The sequence below is a fragment of the Vipera berus genome (genome assembly GCF_964194415.1).
Source record: "Vipera berus genome assembly, chromosome: 9".
NCBI lineage: Eukaryota > Metazoa > Chordata > Lepidosauria > Squamata > Viperidae > Vipera > Vipera berus.
Window position 1 is genome coordinate 4,251,343 of NC_138212.1, and position 19,239 is coordinate 4,270,581.

Sequence of the window (19,239 nt, forward strand, 5' to 3'; positions counted from 1 at the left end):
TCTGGAAACTTGGAAGACAAATGTCATGGGTCCGATAAATGAGACAGTTCAAACAAATGTCAAGCATTGTTGAAATTGTCAGTCTTGGTAACTGACCCAGATTGGATCCTGCCACAGCAAACAGTTGATTTCCTGTTATTAGGATGAAGGCATTGGAGGTGTTTTGATTCTTTATTGTGGATATAATGACACCTTTTCCTTGATTGCTGCTGGCTCTTCAAAAGATCTCTCACACCGTAGCTACCAAATTTAACCAAATAATCCCCCTCTATCCCTGCTGTGAAAATCCACCAAACGCATTTGACATGTCCAGGATGTTCTTCCATCCCTCGTACTTTGCCCTTGCTATGCCTAAAGGAAAACTCTTTTATCTGCGTTCAGTTCAGTGCCCTTATTACAGTTCACAGACCCACCGAGCATAATGGACATAAAAACAACAGACCAAAGTTCAGTAGAATAAGATAAGGGCATGAACAAAGCGGAAGGAACAGAACACTGTAAAATGAGAGGAACAATGCAGTCCTCTGTACCACCTAACTAGTCATCAATCCAGGGTTAGGGCTCCAGGGTTAGGGTTAGCTGACTCGGGAATTCTGGGAGTTGAAGTCCATGAGTCATAAAAGAGCCGAGGTTGCCTACCCCTGGCCTAGGATGTCATTAAATAAGAGTATACCAGGCAGGCAGAGAGTGGGGGAGGGTTCTTGGTCGATCTATGGTGTCCTAATCTGTGCATAAGCCCATTACGAAGGGTGAAGTGGGAAGAGCAATTGGGCAGAGGTGAACGGCTTCTTGACAGCATTTGATTTCTCTTGTCATTTTCTCCTGGAAGCAGCCGAGAAGACACCAGCCTTGGACAAAAAAACCAAGTTAACAGAAGGAACGTCCGGGCGGAGCAGGGGGACCCCTTCGATGCAGGATCCCTCTGGCGTGTCTGTCACTGTGCATCCCCCACCTGGAGAGAGCAATGACGGAGAACAGGGTGAGAGGGGATGAACTGGAGCAGGGGTGTCAAACTCAATTTCATTGAGGGCCGCATCAGCATGGTGGTTGCCCTCAGGGGGCCGGGTGGGTGTGGCCAGGGTGGGCGTGGTCTACTGGGTGGGCGTGGCTAGAGTGCATATGGCCTACTGGGTGGGCATGGCCAGCTCTACATCGTTCGCATCAAGGGTGCCTATGGGGGCCTGGGCAGGAGTGGGACAGATCTGAGGGTCTCTGGCAGAAGGAGGGTCTCTGGGCCAGGGCCAAGGCAGTGGGGGCCGTTCCCTCACTGTTTCCAGGATGGCTTCACGGGCCACATGAAACCACTTCGCGGGCCGGATCTGGCCCCCGGGCCTTGTGTTTGACATGTCTGAACTGGAGAAAGAAAGTGTGACGGAATGTGGTCTGGTTTCCAAAAAGGAAGGGCTGCTTTCTTGAGAACTAAGAGACAACAAAGTTAAGATCAAGGTTGTCCAACCTTGGTGATTTTAAGACCTCTGGACTTCAACTCCCAGAATTCCCCAGCCAGCCATGGCATAGGGTTTCCTGCCTGAGCCTGGGGATTGGACTAGAAGAATTCTAAGGTCCCTTCCATGCTGGCTGGGGAATTCTGGGAATTGGAAGTCCAGAGGCCTCAAAGTTGCCAAGGGTTGGACGCCCCTGGTTTAGATAGTTTGGTTGGGAGGAAGAGAGTCAAGAATCAACTCCCTAGAAGTTCTCGGAGTATCTCTTTAATGTTGCAAGTACTTTGCTTTAGTTGGGCAAAATTTCTGTCTATAGGTGAGGAACAATAAAGGAACCTCATCGTGCCTTTCTTGCTTTTTGGAGCCAGATATTAATCTTGCCAAACTGAGACAAGCACCTGCATCACTAAAGATATACTCTGAGAACTTCTAGGGAGCAGCAGTCTTGAGCCTCTTCCTCCTAGCGCCAGGGGTAGGCAACCTTGGCTCCTTTATGACTCCTGGACTTCAACTCCCAGAATTCCTGAGCCAGCATGGCTCAGCTTGGAAACCTCTCCCTTTCCCCTCAGGGTGGCTGACTCAGGAATTCTGGGAGTTGAAGTCCACGAGTCATAAAAGAGCCAAGGTGGCCTACCCCTATCCTAGCCAAACTGTCTAAGCTTCACTGTCTCTTGGCTCTCTGGAATTCAGCCCCTCCCTCCTGGGAATCCAGACTGCATTCCACTACAGGAAGCTAATGAAAGGAGTGATTTGGCAGCATGTCCTCCCCTCCTCCCTCACACCTTCTTCTGTTTGCCTTAGGATCGGACAGTGTGGGTCTAGCTGATTCAGGAGATTCACCGGTTGCTGAGCAACCTCTGGCTGGAGAGCAGCTCTCGCTGGAGGAAAGCGCAGAAAATGAAAGGTGAGGGCAGGTGGGGGGCGTTGATGGCCTTGCAAAGGGTGAGTTGGGATCCTTATGAAGCCAACTTGTTTGGCAAATCCAGGCAGTTTTTCTTTGGGCAGTTGGCCAGAAGTATGTCCCACAAACTTTGGGAGTTATATCTGGACAAAGCTAGATTGTAAGGCTGGCCAGGAATCTAAAGACTGTGTCAGTGTGTCCTTGGGAGAGTAACAGCCATTCTATCTAGTGATAAACCAGGAGACTGTGAATTCTAGTCCTGCTTTAGCCATGAAATCCAGCTAGGCGATTTTGGGCCAATCAGCAGGAGGCTATGAGTTCTAGTCCCGCTTCATCCATGAAAGTGAGCTGGGTGATTTTGGGGTCAGTCACCAGGAGACACTTGAGTTCTAGTCCTTAGCCATAAAACCAGCTGAGTGACTCAAAGCCAGTCCCTCTCTCTCAGCCCAGAATACCTCACAGGGTTGTTGTGGGGAAAATAGGAGGAAGGAGTATGAGATATGTTCACCACTTAGTGTTGTTTATTAAAAAATAATAATAATAAGGGGGATATATTTAAATAGATTAAACAAAATAAAATCAATAAACACACAATTCCTGTTGTCACTTTGGCTACCTCCCTGACTTACGTGGAGGCTGGTTTTCTGTCTCCTTGATCCTGGTTCCTTGGTGTTCAGCTCACATTTAAACAGCATTTAATCCCTGAGATTTCATATGAGGTTTGCCCAACACCCTCCCCCCCCCCTTTCCCACTTCTCCTTTTTTCTTTTTTCTCTCCTTTCGGTATTAACACAATCACCCTTCTATATTCTGTTCTTCCCTTCTAGAAGGCGAAAAAGGTTGGTGGCTTCCTCACCCCCCTACTCACCCTTTGCATGAATTTCTTCCTCAGGGGGAAGACACACAAACTGAGTTAAGTATGACCTCTTGTTCACCAGAGCTGCCTTGGGAAGCCATGTCTCCCTTCCCGAAACGATGGCTGGAGAAAAGACACCTTTTAACTCCAGGTCCCATCTGGCTTGGGCGCGCCTTTTCTTTGCATGCAGCTCCTTACTCTGGCAGACCTTATTTTGAGCATTGACAAGGGGCAGGAGGTGGCCAGGGGGGGTATTGTCAACTTCCCCCCCCCAAGAAACAAGACCTTTTGGGGGGGTGTAGCTACGGTTGGGCCCAGCCACGCGTTGGATCCAGCTTGTCAGGAGTGTGTGTCTGCCTCGCAGTTCCACCCTCCCTTTTTCTGGTGCACGGATATCTCAGTTTATTCTTGGGGGGTGGGGTTCTCACATCTCTCTCTCTTCCTTTCTCTTTCCACCGCTGCATGTGGCAAATTTGTCCTCCTCCTCCTCCCCCCCCCATCTTCCCCTCCTGTTCTCCGGTTGTGATCCCTGCCACCTTCGTGGTGCCAAACGTCTTTGTGACCCCTCTCCGTGTCGCTCACTGTATCATCTGTGGCCCGTCCACCTCTTGTGATTCATTTCATCCCCCCTCGTGTCACGTTGGCTTGTCAACCCCCAACCTCCCTTGGTCTCGCGTTGGTTTTGTTTTTGTTTTGGTTATTATTTTTTTTGTCTGTGGCCTGGCTGTGCCTATCCCCACCCCTTGCCAGGCTGACAGGGAAGTTGGGCCGCTCGGAGAGCTTGCGAGTTTATGAGCGGAAGCGGTCTCAGCGAGGCTCGGCCAAAAGCAAACAGCCGCGTTCGCGGAGCGATGTGGACATTGAAGCCGCGGCCCGGGCCAACGAGCTGGAAGAAAAACCAACTCTAGAACAGGCTCGGCAGAAGCAGGGAAGCCGCAAGTAGGTGAAGAGGCCGCCATCTCAGCTGCCCCAACCTGGGCAGAGATGGGCGCATTGTCAAAAGAATTGCAGAGACGGAAGGGGACCTTTTGAGGCCCAATCCCCTGCTCAGGCAGGAGACCCTATGTCACAGAGGATCATCAATCTTGGCAGATCCCCCTGGAGATCTTGAGTAGCATAAACCATGGATGCTTTCCCAGGGATCGTCTCCAAGGATGGGAGCAGGGAAGGTCCTATCTGTCTGCAAAAGAGCTTAAACAATTGCTCCATTATCCTGGACGCTAAAAGAGTTTGCAGCAAGATGAATGACAAACAAAATTTAATTAATAAATAAATGAAAGAGAAGATGTCTCTCTCTCTCAAATTTCTTCCTCTTAACACAAGGCTGTCCAATTTTGGCAACTTTTAAGGCTTGAGGACTTCAGCTCCCAGAATTCCCCAGTCAGCTGGGGTCTTCTGGGAGTTGAAGTCCAGAGGTCTTAAAGTTGCCCAGTTTGGACACCCTTGCTCTAAAACATGAGAGTAGGAAGGACGCAGCCTTTAAAAGAACCACTCTTAGGCATCTGGAGTGGAGGAAAAAAAATAGTCCAGCACAGCTCCTGAATCACCTATGCCAGCTTGTTTATGTCTAAATATAAATTTCAGTAGATGTTGAAGTATAGGAGAGTTAAGTTAAATTCAGCCACTATTTTTTTTCCTTTCTACAACTATGACTGGGAGAAAGGCTTCTGTTGAATTGGGAGCTGTGCACCGACAAAATGGTGAAAATCTGTCCTGAACTCTTCACAAAAAGCCAGCAGCATCTCATAGATTTTCCTGAATTTGCCCCCTTGTAAAATCCTAGGGGAAAAAAAGGCTTCTGGGACGAGTTGAAGATAATTATGGTAGATGGTCAATAGCATTTTCTTAAGATGATCTGCCGAGAGCATATGCTGCAGCAGTGCTTTTGGCACTTGGAACTGATCTCTGTTGCCAATCTGGAATTGGATTGCACTGGTTTAATGAGATGGATTTGGCCTGGAAACCAGGAGATCCTTTGCATTGAACCCAATCTCCTGACGAATTAATGAACACATCTATACAGGTAGCCCTCAACTTATGACCACACTGGGGACCTGAATTTCCAACATTAGTCATTGTGGTTGTAAATCAAATTGGTCGAGTAAGTACAATTTTTCCATAATTTTTTTGGCAGTCATTAAGCAAATCATCACAGTTAGCAGGCGAATCACATGGTGGCTCAATGAATCCAGCTACCCCAGTGGGAGTCTTCTGCCAGAAATCAGCAAAAATGGTCTCAAATTGCAGCCACTTGATCATAGGATCTCACAACTGGTCAAACATGTGAGCCAAGCGCCCAAGTTGCGATCACATAATCACCAGGGTGGTGCAACAGTTGTGAGTGTGAGTACAGCTGTAAGTCACTTTTTCTGAAGCTGTTGAAACTCATCAGTAAGCAATGGACACAAGTTGAGGGCTACCTGTATTGTTTTTTTTTCTTGGCAAGACTTTGGAGGTGGTTTGACGTCTTTTCCGGTGATTCTTCTATCCCAGTTTAGCTTGTGCAATCTTGGGATTTCCTAGTGGTCTCTTATCCAGTTACAACTCTGCTTACCTTTTTCTAGATCAGGGATAGGCAACCTTGGCTCTTTTATGACTTGTGGACTTCAACTCCCAGAATTCCTGAGCCAGCATGGCTCAGCTTGGAAACCTCCCTTTCCCTTCTGCACGGCTGGCTCAGGAATTCTGGGAGTTGAAGTCCACGAGTCATAAAAGAGCCAAGGTTGCCTACCCCTGTTCTAGATCAACCCTAGTTGACTAGATGTTGCTACCACAGTGGGACCTGGAGCAGAGCAATCAAGATCGCCAGAATGTTGAAGGAGGGAGGAACAGACGGACAGGTAAACATAGGATTGTCCTCACTGGATCTTTTGTCTGTCACTTTGACTCCTACAGTTTGGAGCCTGGAGGGGCCGGGGGAGGGGAGCCCCCGCCGTCCTTTCTGCTTCCCCAGTCTGAGGAGTTTGAGCCGCGTGTTTCGGAACTGGAACAGGACCCGCCAAACTGGCGGGAGCTTGTCCCCCCCGACACCCTCCTCAGGCTGAAGAAAAGTGAAGTGAAGCGGCAAGAAGTGATCAACGGTATGTGAGGAATTTCCGTCAGCCCTACTAGGTAGGCCAGACCCAGAAACTCAATGGAAGTCAGGTTGAGTGTTACTGTGGCATCTAGAACATCTGTTGTGGCACCTAGAACTCAGGGTTTCTTAACCTCATCAAATGTCTGTGGATATTCTCAATCATCCAGATCATGGTTATCCCAAAGATGCTTTTTGTTTTCCCCCTAAAAGGCAACTGAACTTTTTGGGGGGGTTTTTTCCCCCTTGAAAACATTTTGCTTCTCATCCAAGAAGCTCCTTCAGTTCTAACTGAAGAGCTGAAGAAGATTCTTGGATGAGAATCGAAACATTTTCAAAGAAAAAAACAGAAGTCCAGTTGCCTTTTGGGTTAACCTCAGCAACTTTAAGCTGTGTGGACTTCAACTCCCAGAATTCTCTAGCTAGCATGTTTGTTGCTATTACAACCATTAAAAAAAAAGGACCAGGTAAAAATATTTTGCAAACCAACAAGTCAAAGAGACGGGAAACAGATAAAAGACACAAATTAAGAAAGCAAGGACTTTGTAAACGTCATGGAAGTTTTAGATTTGCAACCTTTTTTTTAAAAAAAATCTTATTAAAGTTTATGTTGAGATCTAGTGCAAATAGAAGCAAAAGTCAAGCAAGTTAAAAAAAGGAAGAGCGTAAAAGATAAGGAAAAAGAAAACGAAAAGGTAGTGACTTCTGATTTTTCCCCCAGTAAATCAGAGTACAAGAAAAATTAGAACCTCAAACTTTTGCTCTACATTTCTAATTATTTCAGACCACTTCTGTAACACCAAAGTTAAATCAAAACATAAAAGCAAAGCTTCCTTTTTGTCCGTTTCAAGCATAAAATCTCAAAAGCGGTTTCCAAGTGGAAACAAAAGTAGATAAATTCCTTCCCTTAATTAAGACTTAAATTTAAATTTAAGACTTAATTTAAGATTTAAGTTTAATGTCTTTCCACCTCTGTGCATGCAAAAATTCTAATTGCAGTTAGAAATTGCATAAAGGCTGATTTTCCTTCATCTTTCCTACTTTAGAACTGTTTATCACAGAGCACGCCCATATGCGGATGCTCCGCGTGTTGCTCGAGGTTTTCTATCAACCGTTGTTGACCGAGGGATATTTCACGGACAGCGAACTGGTGAACATTTTCCCCAGTCTGGAAGATTTGATCGACGAACACAGTGAGAACACAGGAGCAAACGGGGTGGAGTGGAAGCAGGGCAGCTGATCCAAGGCTTCCAAGCTAAATTTACTGTATTTAGCAGGAATAATGGGAATTGCTGCGGTTGGTTGGACCGTTGTCATTTTTGCTTCTCTGTCTCATGGCTTGTCGCTGTCTCATCTTTTTTCAGAACTGTTTCTGGACAACCTGAAGAAGCTGAGGGAGGAAAATAATTTGATTGTCTCCGAAATTGGAAGCACTCTGCTGGCTAGAGTAAGAGAAGGGTTTAACCTGGGTTTAGTACTTTGTGTGGAAGCAACTAGAAGGGGCAAAGCTGGTAAGGCAGATTCTTATGATGCTTCCGCCAGACACCACCTGTTCTGTCCCAGCCTACGTGAGTCCTTGTTCTGCTCACAAGGAGAAACCCCTCTTCCAAGAAACAGGCAGGAACCGCAAGAAAAAACCAACCCCTTTGATTCTCACAGACCTGAGTCAATGTCCAAGGCAGACAAACACAGTCCACAGAAACTTGATCCTCAACACCAACGTTTGCCTTTGGCAACCAGCATTTCCCACACCTTCCCTTTAATAATTCAGCCCAGGCGTGGATTCCTAATGCCTTCTCCTTTGCCTTTGGAGCTGTTCTGAACCAGCCCTCTTCTCCCAACCCCTAATTAAGAGACGAGTCTGGAAAGCGTCCAAGGCTAAAAGGCTTCTGCCAAGGTTTAATTACGCAGATAACAAAACACAAGAGCTTGTCTTCTCAAACGAAAAAGTTGCTTTCAGCAACTAGCCCCTCCCCAAACACTTCTTTTATAGAGAGCTCAGGGCGTGGTCTCCCTGTGCCTCCTCCCGAGGAGTCCCATAGTCTTTCTTTGTTTGTCCCTGCTCGTCTGCCTCCTACGTCGGGCGTCCTTGAACAGGGCCAGCTGTGGGTCATCATCCTCCGCACTCTCGGGCTCACACAGCTGAGAAGAGGTCCCCGGCTGAGGACTCTGCAAAGCCTCCAAATCATCATCAGCCGGTTCGTTTCCCTCCTCCCCCACATCTGAGTCCTCCGATACATCGGACCCGGCTGTCGGACCCACCGGCTGGCCCTGAGTCACAACAGGAGCCACCCCATTGCATTCCTCTGTCCTACTCGCTTCTCTTGCCGGCGCTTTCGTGCATCCTGGATTTGTCCCAACTGTGCTTGATCACTGTCCACCTCAGGCTCCCAGCACAGCTGTGTCTCAGCCTGAGCGCGAGTAGAGGGGCCAGGCTCCTCGTCCAATTGTACGTCTTGGAGATCCTCAGAGCCTTCCTCTAATGTCACTCCAGGCCCCTCCTCCTCCTCTGAGTCCTCAGACTCAGCTGCCGGATCCACTGGCTGGCGAGGAATCACAACACTACCATTGAGTGCCATCTCTCATTCTCAAAAGCAGCTAAAGATCAGACGAATGTCCACTTACCCTGGACAGTGGGAGGGGAAAATTTGAGATTTCAACCCCAGGGCTGGGAACGATAGGGGCAAGGAGGGTATTTCTGAGGTCAGGGCAGAGGAGACCTTTCCATAGTTGACCTTCTTGCTAACTTTTCCCTAGTTTGATGGGTCTGAAGGAAACTGGTTTCAGAAGATCTCCTCCCGGTTTTGTAGCCGCCAATCTTTTGCATTAGAACAGCTGAAGGCCAAGCAGAAGAAAGAAGCACGTTTCAACCAGTTCATTCAGGTAAGTGCTGAGAGAGGAGAGGAATCCGGCATTCCTGGGACAGGACTGAGATGGGTGGATGGATGGATGCAGTAGGTAGGTAGGTAGGTAGGTAAATGATGGATGGATTGAGGGATGGATAGATAAATAGGAAGGATGGGTAGATAGATAGATAGATAGATAGATAGATAGATAGATAGATAGATAGATAGATAGATAGATAGATAGATAGATAGATAGATAGATAGATGATGGATGGATGGATGGATGGATGGATGGATGGATGCAGTAGGTAGGTAAGTAGAGAGATGATGGATGGATTGAGGGATGGATAGATAAATAGGAAGGATGGGTAGATAGATAGATTGATTGATTGGATGGATGGATGGATGGATGATAGACAGACTGGATGGATAAATAGTTTTGAGAGCATCGTCTTCATAGGAAGACCAGCTACACGGATCTGAAAGGCAACCCCAGAGAGGGCCTTTCCATAATACCTTTTCCAGGCACCTTTTCACTGGTTGGTGAATGGTTCTCCTCCTTTTTTCCATAGGAAGCAGAAAGTAAACCTCGATGCCGGCGATTACAATTGAAGGACATCATTCCTATTGAGATGCAGAGGCTAACCAAGTATCCACTGTTGCTCCACTCTATTGCCAAATGCACTGGTGAGCAGAGAGGGGACCACAGGATGCCAGACCCCCCCCCCCAATCCTGCACCGTCTCCCAGAGTTGGCCCAAATTCATGTTCATTGCCTCGATAACCCTATCTAACCATCTCCATCCTCTGCCATCCCCTTCTCCTTTTGCCTTCAGTCTTTCCTGAGGTCCGGTTTCATGGAAAATAGACCTAGCTTAATTTCAGCGGAAAGATCAGCCTAAAGAAACGTATCTTCACAGACCTTTCCTTTTTCTTGTCCCTGGCTCAGAGGAGGCTGAGGAACGTCAGAAGGTGGAGAGGGCAGCTGAGTGCTGTCGTCAGATCCTCAACCACGTCAACCAAGAAGTGCGTGTTATGGAGAATTTACTGGTAAGGATCCTTCCTCGAGCAATCATTTCTCCTTTTAAAAAGTCCTTCCCTTGCTCTTCGCAACTTCAGCGTTGGTTAAAAAAAATGCACATCCTAATGTTTTTCAGAAACTCAAAGATTACCAGCGGCGTTTGGACCTGTCCAACCTTAAACAAAGCACTGATCCTCTGCTGAGTGAATTTCGGGTGAGTCCCAACAGAGCATTCAACCCAAGTGGGGACAGAGGAAGCCATAACAGTAAATGAATTGTCCTTAAATCTCTGTAGAGGTAGTCCTTGACTTACAACCATAATTGAGCCTAGCGATTACAGTCATAAAGCAGGTCATCGTGGGACTGGACCTGATTTTATGACCTTTTGAAAGGGGGAATGAAGAGAACGCATTGTCTACTACGGTACTTTTTCCTTTTCTGGAAACCAGAAATAAACAACAGTTTCCAGAAAAAAAGTAAATTACAGTCATGTGATCCTGAGGCAGTGCAAATGACCATAAATGCAGGTCTGTTGCTAAGTGCCTAAAATGCAGGTCACATGACTGTGGGAAGGAGGCCTGGAGCTTCCGAATTGGGTCAGAAATAGCTTTTGGGGATCTGTTGTATCTTTGAATGGTCGGTGAGTGACGGTCATAAGTCGAGGACTACCTGTAACGTAGTCAGGGCAAGCTTCTGAGATTGTCTTTTCTGAGTCATTACCTCCATGGTAAGGAGCCCAGTGGCTCGCCTGGTTAGGATGGACTTCCTAACGCCCAGTGCGCTCACACAGAGAGGGCCTCCTCAGGGTGCCGTCGGCCAGACAATGTCGGCTGGCGACCCCCAGGGGGAGGGCCTTCTTTGTGGGAGCACCAGCCCTTTGGAACCAACTCCCCCTTGAGCTTCGGATGGCCCCGGACCTCCGGTCCTTTCGCCGCGACCTCAAAACTTTCTTCTTCCATCAGGCTGACCTGGATTGATGATGGGTTTTTAAATATGTTTTAATTTTTAACTGTGTAGTTAATTTATTTTGGGGCTGTTATTTAATTCTTTTTTAATTTTTGTATTGTAGTTTTTTATTGTTGTTAGCCGCCCTGAGTCCTTCGGGAGATAGGGCGGCATATAAGTCCCATAAATAAATAAATAAATGAATGAATGAATGAATGAATGAATGAATGTCAGATCGGTGTTTAGCAAACTTGTGTTCAAGACCTTGTACGTGACATGGTGAGCTCCCATCATTTGCTCCAGCTCCTTCACGGGGACATGAAAGGAGCCCCCACAGGCATCCCCTGGGCAACGGTGAAGTCACTGACTAATCCTTTCAACCCGGAAGTGCCCTAAAACGGCGGTTATGTGTTGCTGGGGGGGGCGTTTGTCACAAATGGAAAACGTTGGCTTAAGGCGCAGAGTCTAACCAGCTCTTTTCCACAGAACACGGATATCACCAAGCGCAACCTTGTGTACGAGGGACCCCTGACGTGGCGTGTTACCAAGGATAAATCAGTTGGTGAGTGGGACCATCTGGAGCTCTGGGAATAAGACGGTCTATCTGCTATTCCCTACTTTTTTCTGCCTGTCTTGCTCGATATTGCTTGCCTGTATTATTGAGCAGGACTTCTGGAGTGCAGATAGTCCTCGACTTTTTGCTACAGCTGAGCCCAAATTTTCCATGGATAAGCAAGAAATTTGTTAAGCGAGTTTGGCCCCACTTTACGACCTTTTTTGCCACCGTTAAGCGAATCACTGCAGTTGTCAAGCTGGTAGCATGGTTGGTGAATGAATCTGGCTTCCCCGTTGACCTTGCTTGTCAGAAAGTCCCCAAAGTTGATCACGTGACCCCCCGGGACGCTCCAATTGTCACAAATACAGGCCGGTAATCTAGAGAGTAGATTATATCATCTAAACCAGGGGTAGGCAACCTCGGCTCTTTTATGACTCATGGACTTCAACTCCCAGAATTCCTGAGTCAGCATACTCAGGAATTCTGGGAGTTGAAGTCCATGAGTCATAAAAGAGCCGAGGTTGCCTACCCCTGATCTAAACCAACCTTGCCACCAAATTATAGGAACTAGAGCGCTGTGCATTAGACCAGCTAAGGAAGACAAGCTGGGGGTCCCAGCCTGGCTCAGAGACCTATTTTAGGCCTCCCCTCTCCTCCCCTCCTTCACCCTCACTTGCTCTTCCCCAGCACCCTTGGTTTCATACTTCTCATGCCTTGATCCCTTCCAGATGTTCACGTCCTCTTGCTGGATGACATCTTGGTTCTTCTCCAGAAGCAGGAAGAACGCCTGGTGCTCAAGTGTCATAGTCGCACCATCACCCCAGCCCCCGATGGGAAACAAATGCTGTCCCCCATCATCAAGCTCAATTCTGCCATGACCCGTGAAGTGGCCACAGGTGGGTGCAGGAGAAGGTCAGCGGGAGGTGGAAAGCAGATGCAGAAGACTTTGGCCTTGGGTGTTCGTGGGTTTGGGCCTCTGCCCAAATTCTCATCCCAGGTTGGATGTGGTCAAGGCTTGAAATAAAGGTTGTTTCCTTTGAGAGCCGAGTCCAAGGACGATTCACCGTCTCCTCTTTCTTGTAGATATCAAGGCTTTCTACGTGATCTTCAGCTGGGAGAACGGGGCTCAGATCTACGAACTGGTGGCTCAGACAGTGTCGGAAAGGAAGAAGTAAGAAATTGGGGTGGGAAGAGAGAGACTTACTTGCCCAGATTACAGGTAGTCCTTGACTTACAGCCGTTCATTTAGTTGACCTTTCAAAGTTACAAAAAAAAAGCAACTTATGACCGTTTTTCACAGTTACAACCGTTGTAGCGTCCCCAGGGTCACGTGATGAGAATTCGGATGCTTGGCAACTAGTTCATATTTATGACGGTCGCAGCGTCCCCCGGGTGGGGTCACATAATCCCCTTTTACGACCTTCGCAGAAGCAAAGTCCATGGGGAAGCCAGATTCGCTTAACGACCGGGTCAGTAACTTAACAGCTGCAGTGATTCCCTTAACAACTGTGGCTAGAAAGGTCGTAAAGTGGGGCAAAAGCCACTTAACAACTGTCTTGCTTAGCAACAGAAATTGCGGTCGTAAGTCAAGGACTACCGGTACTGACCGGGGTGAGAGATGGATTGGCTACTTAGTTTGGATGAAGAAGCATCTCTCTCTCTCTCTCCCCCCCCCCCCCGGCCTCAATTGGGAAGATTGAACGGAGTCTTCTGTCTTTATTTAAAGCACCACTTTAAATAGTTGAGCTCCGTTCATGCAAAATTGTGACAAAAAGATGCTGCTGCGGTTGTACCAAATCTCATCATAATAGAAAACCTTTGTGTTTTGGTGGGAAATTCTGGGGCAAGGGAGGTATTTGCTGTCCCAAAATTTTGGGTGGACACTGGCTTGGGAGAGATGGTACCCCTGATTCTCTCTTTTCTTTTCTTTTTCCATCCTAGCTGGTGCAACTTAATTAGCGATACTGCTGGTTCACTGAAGCTGCCCACTTCCAATAACAAACCTCGGCTTTCGGTCACAAACCGAACTTCACCACATAGTCCCAGCTAGTAAGTAATGTTGTAAGGAGGAAGGGGAGGAGAGGTGGGGGGTGGCGAGGAAAGGGATAATGGAGACTATAATGCAGAGATTGAAAGTTGCATTTGTGACCTTTTCTTCAGATAAAAGAGATCTGAGTGGATCTGAGTCCTTTTCTAAACTCCCAGGAGGTCAAAACAGCTAATCCGAATTTTGCCCTAAGGGATGCAGAAAGAATAAAGTATTAATTTGATCTAAGATTCTTAACCTGCGGTCCATAGATAAAATCCCTTTGGGGGTCCATCAATAGATTCCACGATCTTGTATGGAAAAAAAGTTACAACTCTTGTTTCTGTTGACTAACTGAAATTTAGTTTTCCAATAAGGTATGTAGGGACAAAGTAATGGATGGCTTAGGGACTCCAAAGATATTTGGTAAGTTCCATCAATCTCACTGTATCAGATTGTTATATCCTGAAAGGATATTGCCTGGTTATTGATTTCATTAGATTAGCGAAGAAGTCCATATGTTGCTATATTATATCATAGTTATTCAATATTTTAGCTACTGTATTTGAGCATAATTGGCTTCCTTTGCTCATCTGTAACTCCATATTATATTTTATGCATTTAAATAAAATTTTACAAGAATGAATCTTTAGTTTTCAACAGACTCTCAAAGGGATCCAGAGCACAAAAGGTTAAAGAGCCACTGATCTAGACAAAAAGGCAGCACGTCAGACCTAACAAGCTGTAGAAATAGTTCTTGTGTTCTATCTGCTGATCAATACAGGTAGCGTTGACATATAACTATTTTGTTCAGTGACTGTTCAAAGTTATAATGGCGCTGAAGAAAAATGACTTGCAAGTTGCAATTTAGGACAGTCACAGCATCCCTGCGGTCACGTAATCATGATCTGGGTGCTTGGCAACCAGTTCACATTTATTTATTTATTTATTTATTTATTTAGTTGCATTTGTATACCGCCCTTTCCCTGAGGACTCAGGGCGGTTTACAGGGAATTAAAAATCAAAACATACAAAAGTTAAAACCAGTTAAAAAGCATTAAATTTACCCTGTACACTAAAAACCCCAGTTAAAATTTTCTCCTCAGCCTGGGCCTGAGAGCTCAAAGAGCCAGGTCTTCAGGCCCCGGCGGAATGATCGGAGGTTGGGAGCAGTCCTCAGCTCCACCGGCAGCTGGTTCCAGAGGGCAGGCGCCCCCACTGAGAAGGCCCTATCCCTGGGTGTCACCCGCCGGCAATCTCTCACCGGCGGCACCCTGAGCAGACCCTCCCTGTGGGAGCGCACTGGGCAAAGGGCGTTTGATGCCGGCAGCAGGTGTTCCCTCAAATAACCCGGACCCAGGCCATGTAGGGCTTTATAGGTAATAACCAGCACCTTGAATTTCACCCGGAGGGCAACCGGAAGCCAATGCAGCTCGCGGAGTAGAGGTGTTACATGGGAGTATCGGGAAACCCCCATTACAACTCGCGCGGCCGCATTCTGCACCAGTTGAAGCCTCCGAATGGTCTTCAAGGGCAGCCCCATGTAGAGAGCGTTACAGTAGTCCAAACGGTTGCAGCGTCCCATGGTTATGACCAGCCTTTCCAGCCAGCTTCTGACAAGCAGTGTCAATGGAGAAGCTGGCAGGAAAGGTCACAAATCACAACCATTTGACGTCTCACTTAACGACCGCAGCGGAAAAAAGGATGCAAAAATCAGGTGCAGTCATGTGATGCCTCTTAATCACTGCACCGCTTAATTTTCCAGTCCACAATTGTGGTCGTAGGTCGAGGACTTATCTGTAGAATGTACAAACCTTGGGTTCTTAGCAAAACGGGGCCAGAACTGCAGGCTGAGAACCACAAATCCTGCAATGGCCCAAAAAAGAGAGCAGGAAACTCGTTCTTCGGATGGGAAGACAGACACTTGTGATCAAGTCAGAAAGGTAGGCAGGTATGTGACCAAGATTGACATCCAGGGCTTTTTTTCTCATAGAACGCTCAGAACGGAGTTTCAGCACCTTTTTTGGATGGAACCTTGTAGGGTAGGCAAGGCAGGTTGAATGACATGTGTGAGTTCCGGCACCTTTTTGTTTTACAAAAAAAGCACTGCTGACATCTCTCATTTTTTTTCTTGGCAGCTACTCAGAGACCCTTTCGGGTGGAGCAGAAAATGGCAACCCCCTTAAGGAGGCACTCCAGTCAGAGGGTAAGGAGGAAGTTTGGAGGAGGGAAAAAGGAAAAGGTGGGGCAGATAACCTGCATTCTTACCTCGCCCATGAAAATCACTCTCTTGGGATTGTCCTTTGAGAAAAATCAGTGTGGTATGATTTACACCAGGGGTGACCAACCTTGGCCACTTTTAAGACTTGGTGGACTTCAACTCCCAGAATTCCTCAGCCAGCCAAGCTGGCTAAGGAATTCTGGGAGCTGGTCCACAAGTTTAAAAGTAGCCAAGATTGGACACTTCTGATTTACACTTTCAGGTTTAAATTCAGAACAGGTAGACCTGAGCTAGATTTCTGAATCGATTCCAGAAAAGGTATTTTTGGGGAGGCCCAGGAGCATCTGATTTATAAACATCCGGGTTTAATAAATCGAGTTTTCAGTTTGATCTGGAGGTTCTGCAATATCATCTTCGAACCAAATCTCTAAATATTTTAGAGACAGACTGAAAAAATGTTTGCGCGGCTTTTACTGCCCTCTTGAGTTTGAGGGACAACAGCGGGGATCTGATTGTTTTTTGCTTTTGCTATCCCAACTCAGAACAAGAAAAAGATGGAATGCTGGAAGGCGCAGAGTTTGAGGAACGGAATCCTGCTGGTGGAGCAAAGGTGGACAAGGCGGTGGAGGCCTTCATGGCTGACCTACAGACTTTCTGCAGATCTGAACCTCCTAGCCAGGTCTATCTAGCTTCTGCTGCCCAGGACCGAGGTACTTAATAAACACCTTTTTCCTTCTTCTCTGTTGATCAAGTCTCTGTTGCCCACAGAGGATGTAAGGGGACAATCTTGTCTCCTTCCAGTTTTGGCCCTGAAGAGGCTACTTCAGATACCAGACGAAGGAGAGGCCCTCTTTCCCGCAGAACCTACAGATCTTTCTCCCGAGAATGGAGACCCACGGGAGGGAGAAGAGGAATGGGACGGGAGTTTCAGGATTGAAGGAGACAATAGCAGGAGGCTTCCAGGTGAGTATCATGGCATACAGGTTTTCCTTGACTTAAGACCACAATTAAGCATTTGCCCAGGTTCGCCTGGTGCGCCAGTTGCGCCCCTATCTGGACCGTGATGCCTTACGTACGGTCACTCATGCACTCGTTACCTCCCGTGTAGATTACTGCAATGCTCTCTACATGGGGCTGCCCTTGGAAGGCCACCCAGAGGCTTCAGCTGGTGCAGAATGCGGCCGCACGGGTTGTGATGGGAGCATCCCGATACTCCCATATTACACCCCTCCTGCGTGAGCTGCATTGGTTGCCGGTTGCCCTCCGGGTGAGATTCAAGGTGCTGATTCTTACTTATAAAGCCCTACATGGCTTAGGCCCGGGTTACTTGCAGGACCATCTGCTGCCAGGAACATTTTCCCATCACCCTGTGCGCTCACACAGAGAGGGCCTCCTCAGGGTGCCGTCGGCCAGACAATGTCGGCTGGCGACCCCCAGGGGGAGGGCCTTTTCTGTCGGGGCGCCTGCCCTTTGGAATCAGCTCCCCCGAGAACTTCGGATGGCCCCAGATCTCCGGTCCTTTCATCGCGACCTAAAGACATACCTTTTCCAACTGGCTGACTTGGACTGACGTTGTGGGTTTTAATTATGTTTTTAATTTTTACTGGTTTTTAGTGGGGCTTTGTAAAATTTAAATTCTTTTAATATTTGTATTTATTGTTTTTATTGTTGTTAGCCGCCCTGAGTCCTTCGGGAGATAGGGCGGCATATAAGTCCCATAATTAAATTAAATTAAATTAAATTAAATTAAATTAAATTAAATTAAATTAAATTAAATTAAATTAAGCCCAAAATTTCAGTTCCTAATCGGGACACTTGGCCCATTTTGACTACCTCAACCGTTACGCTGTAAAAATTTTTTTTATCTCCACAGCAAATTCTTTGAATGGCCCTCCAGATCCAGAGTGGGGCTCTGAGCATCTGGATAAAGAAAGTCCCCGTTTCCCCATCGTTCTGTCCCTCCAGCAATCTGACGGGGTGAAGCATCACTTAAGGCTTCTAGAAGATGCAATTCAGGGTCTGAAGGTGAGCATGGATTTTTCCTCTAGTTCCATCTCATCCTTCTTCCTGAGTTCCTCACCTGGCCCAGATGGATGGTGGAACATTTCCCTTGAGGAATTTGGCTTTCCCAGACATTAAAATATTTGGAAAGTTCCTGGTGGAGACGGGAGAAGATGGAAGCAGGCGTGGGAATTTGACCTAAGAAAAGCCTAGAGATTGATGATTTTCTTCTTAGTAATAACAATAGAACTTAGATTTATATATCACTCCACAGTGCTTTACAGCACTCTCTTAAGTGGTTTACAATGTTAGTATATCGCCCACAACAATCTGGGCCCTCATTTTACTGGCCTTGGAAGGATAGAAGGCTGAGTCCACCTTGAGTCCATCAGGACTGAACTCCAGACTGTGGGCAGAGTTAGCGGGCAATACTACATTCCAACTACTGCACCTCCAGGGCTACTTGCAATCTTCATCCATGGTTCTCTTTGAGTTTTGAAGCTTTTTGATGAAAACGAAAAGCAAGACAATATTTCCGCAGACTGAAACTTCATGCAGACTGAGATGGATAATGTAGGAGAAGAGCAGGCACAGCTGGGGACAGAGTTAAATGAGTCATCAGCCTAGAATCCTTACCTTGTCACAAATGGTCCAAGTCCAGCCCCTCTTAAATTCCATTGAGCCTTATCTGTCCAATCAATTTATCTATCTATCTATCAATTTAATATTGAACTTCAGTTCAATAGATCCTTGAGTATGGGCTTGAGCATTAAAGCTTTGAACTGCAACAATGCATGGTTTTGATCCTTTTGCACCTAACAAATGAGAGGCCATATTCCTTGCAATTTTCCTTAGTGTGACACAGTCTGTCTGTTCTACTAGGATATAGAAACAGAATATTGGAGGCTTCAGCAGCTGATGGGGAAGTTTACATCATCTCAGCAATCTGGTTCCACATGAGACTTGGCCAAGCAAGGTAGGCAGTGGGACAAAGCAGGCAAGGGTTGAGATGCCAGCCATTTGGTTCTTTGATCCCGCTTCCCTCCCATCCCATGGACCCACAACTATCAAGGATGATAGATGAGGCTGATTGATCACAACTGGCAGATGTTTGTCTGTTTGTTTGGACATTTGAAACAAACACTTTTGCAAGGGAAAAGTAAAATGTGGCCCCAGTTTTAGTCCAGAGGAAATAGGGCCTTGTGTTGAAAAGTCTCAGAAATCCCTGCTTTTTGGAGTCCTCGACCATAGTTGAGATGAGAATTTTGGTCACTAAGCAGTGTGGTCATTAAACGAGTCATTGCTTAACCAGGCCTGATTTTATGACCATTTTTACTGCAGCCCATAAGGGG

General features: G+C 46.9%; 1 protein-coding gene across 4 annotated transcripts in view; it reads left to right on the forward strand.

Moving 5' to 3' along the window:
- ARHGEF1 (Rho guanine nucleotide exchange factor 1) overlaps positions 1 to 19,239 on the forward strand; it is a 57,443-nt gene that overhangs the window by 33,369 nt on the left and 4,835 nt on the right. For 2 of the 4 annotated variants that reach the window (XM_081334706.1, XM_081334708.1), the window contains 20 exons: positions 833 to 979; positions 2,244 to 2,346; positions 3,171 to 3,182; positions 3,950 to 4,138; positions 6,095 to 6,279; positions 7,319 to 7,465; positions 7,637 to 7,719; positions 9,030 to 9,155; positions 9,691 to 9,805; positions 10,067 to 10,167; positions 10,275 to 10,352; positions 11,570 to 11,645; positions 12,368 to 12,535; positions 12,723 to 12,810; positions 13,581 to 13,688; positions 15,804 to 15,871; positions 16,429 to 16,596; positions 16,688 to 16,849; positions 17,760 to 17,911; positions 18,770 to 18,863. In XM_081334706.1, coding sequence (XP_081190832.1) covers positions 833 to 979; positions 2,244 to 2,346; positions 3,171 to 3,182; positions 3,950 to 4,138; positions 6,095 to 6,279; positions 7,319 to 7,465; positions 7,637 to 7,719; positions 9,030 to 9,155; positions 9,691 to 9,805; positions 10,067 to 10,167; positions 10,275 to 10,352; positions 11,570 to 11,645; positions 12,368 to 12,535; positions 12,723 to 12,810; positions 13,581 to 13,688; positions 15,804 to 15,871; positions 16,429 to 16,596; positions 16,688 to 16,849; positions 17,760 to 17,911; positions 18,770 to 18,847 — 2,354 coding nt within the window. In that variant the 3' untranslated portion in view covers positions 18,848 to 18,863. Of the gene's footprint in view, positions 1 to 829; positions 980 to 2,243; positions 2,347 to 3,170; positions 3,183 to 3,949; positions 4,139 to 6,094; positions 6,280 to 7,318; positions 7,466 to 7,636; positions 7,720 to 9,029; positions 9,156 to 9,690; positions 9,806 to 10,066; positions 10,168 to 10,274; positions 10,353 to 11,569; positions 11,646 to 12,367; positions 12,536 to 12,722; positions 12,811 to 13,580; positions 13,689 to 15,803; positions 15,872 to 16,428; positions 16,597 to 16,687; positions 16,850 to 17,759; positions 17,912 to 18,769; positions 18,864 to 19,239 lie in introns of all 4 variants that reach the window. The other 2 variants (XM_081334707.1, XM_081334709.1) reach the window with 2 other exon arrangements.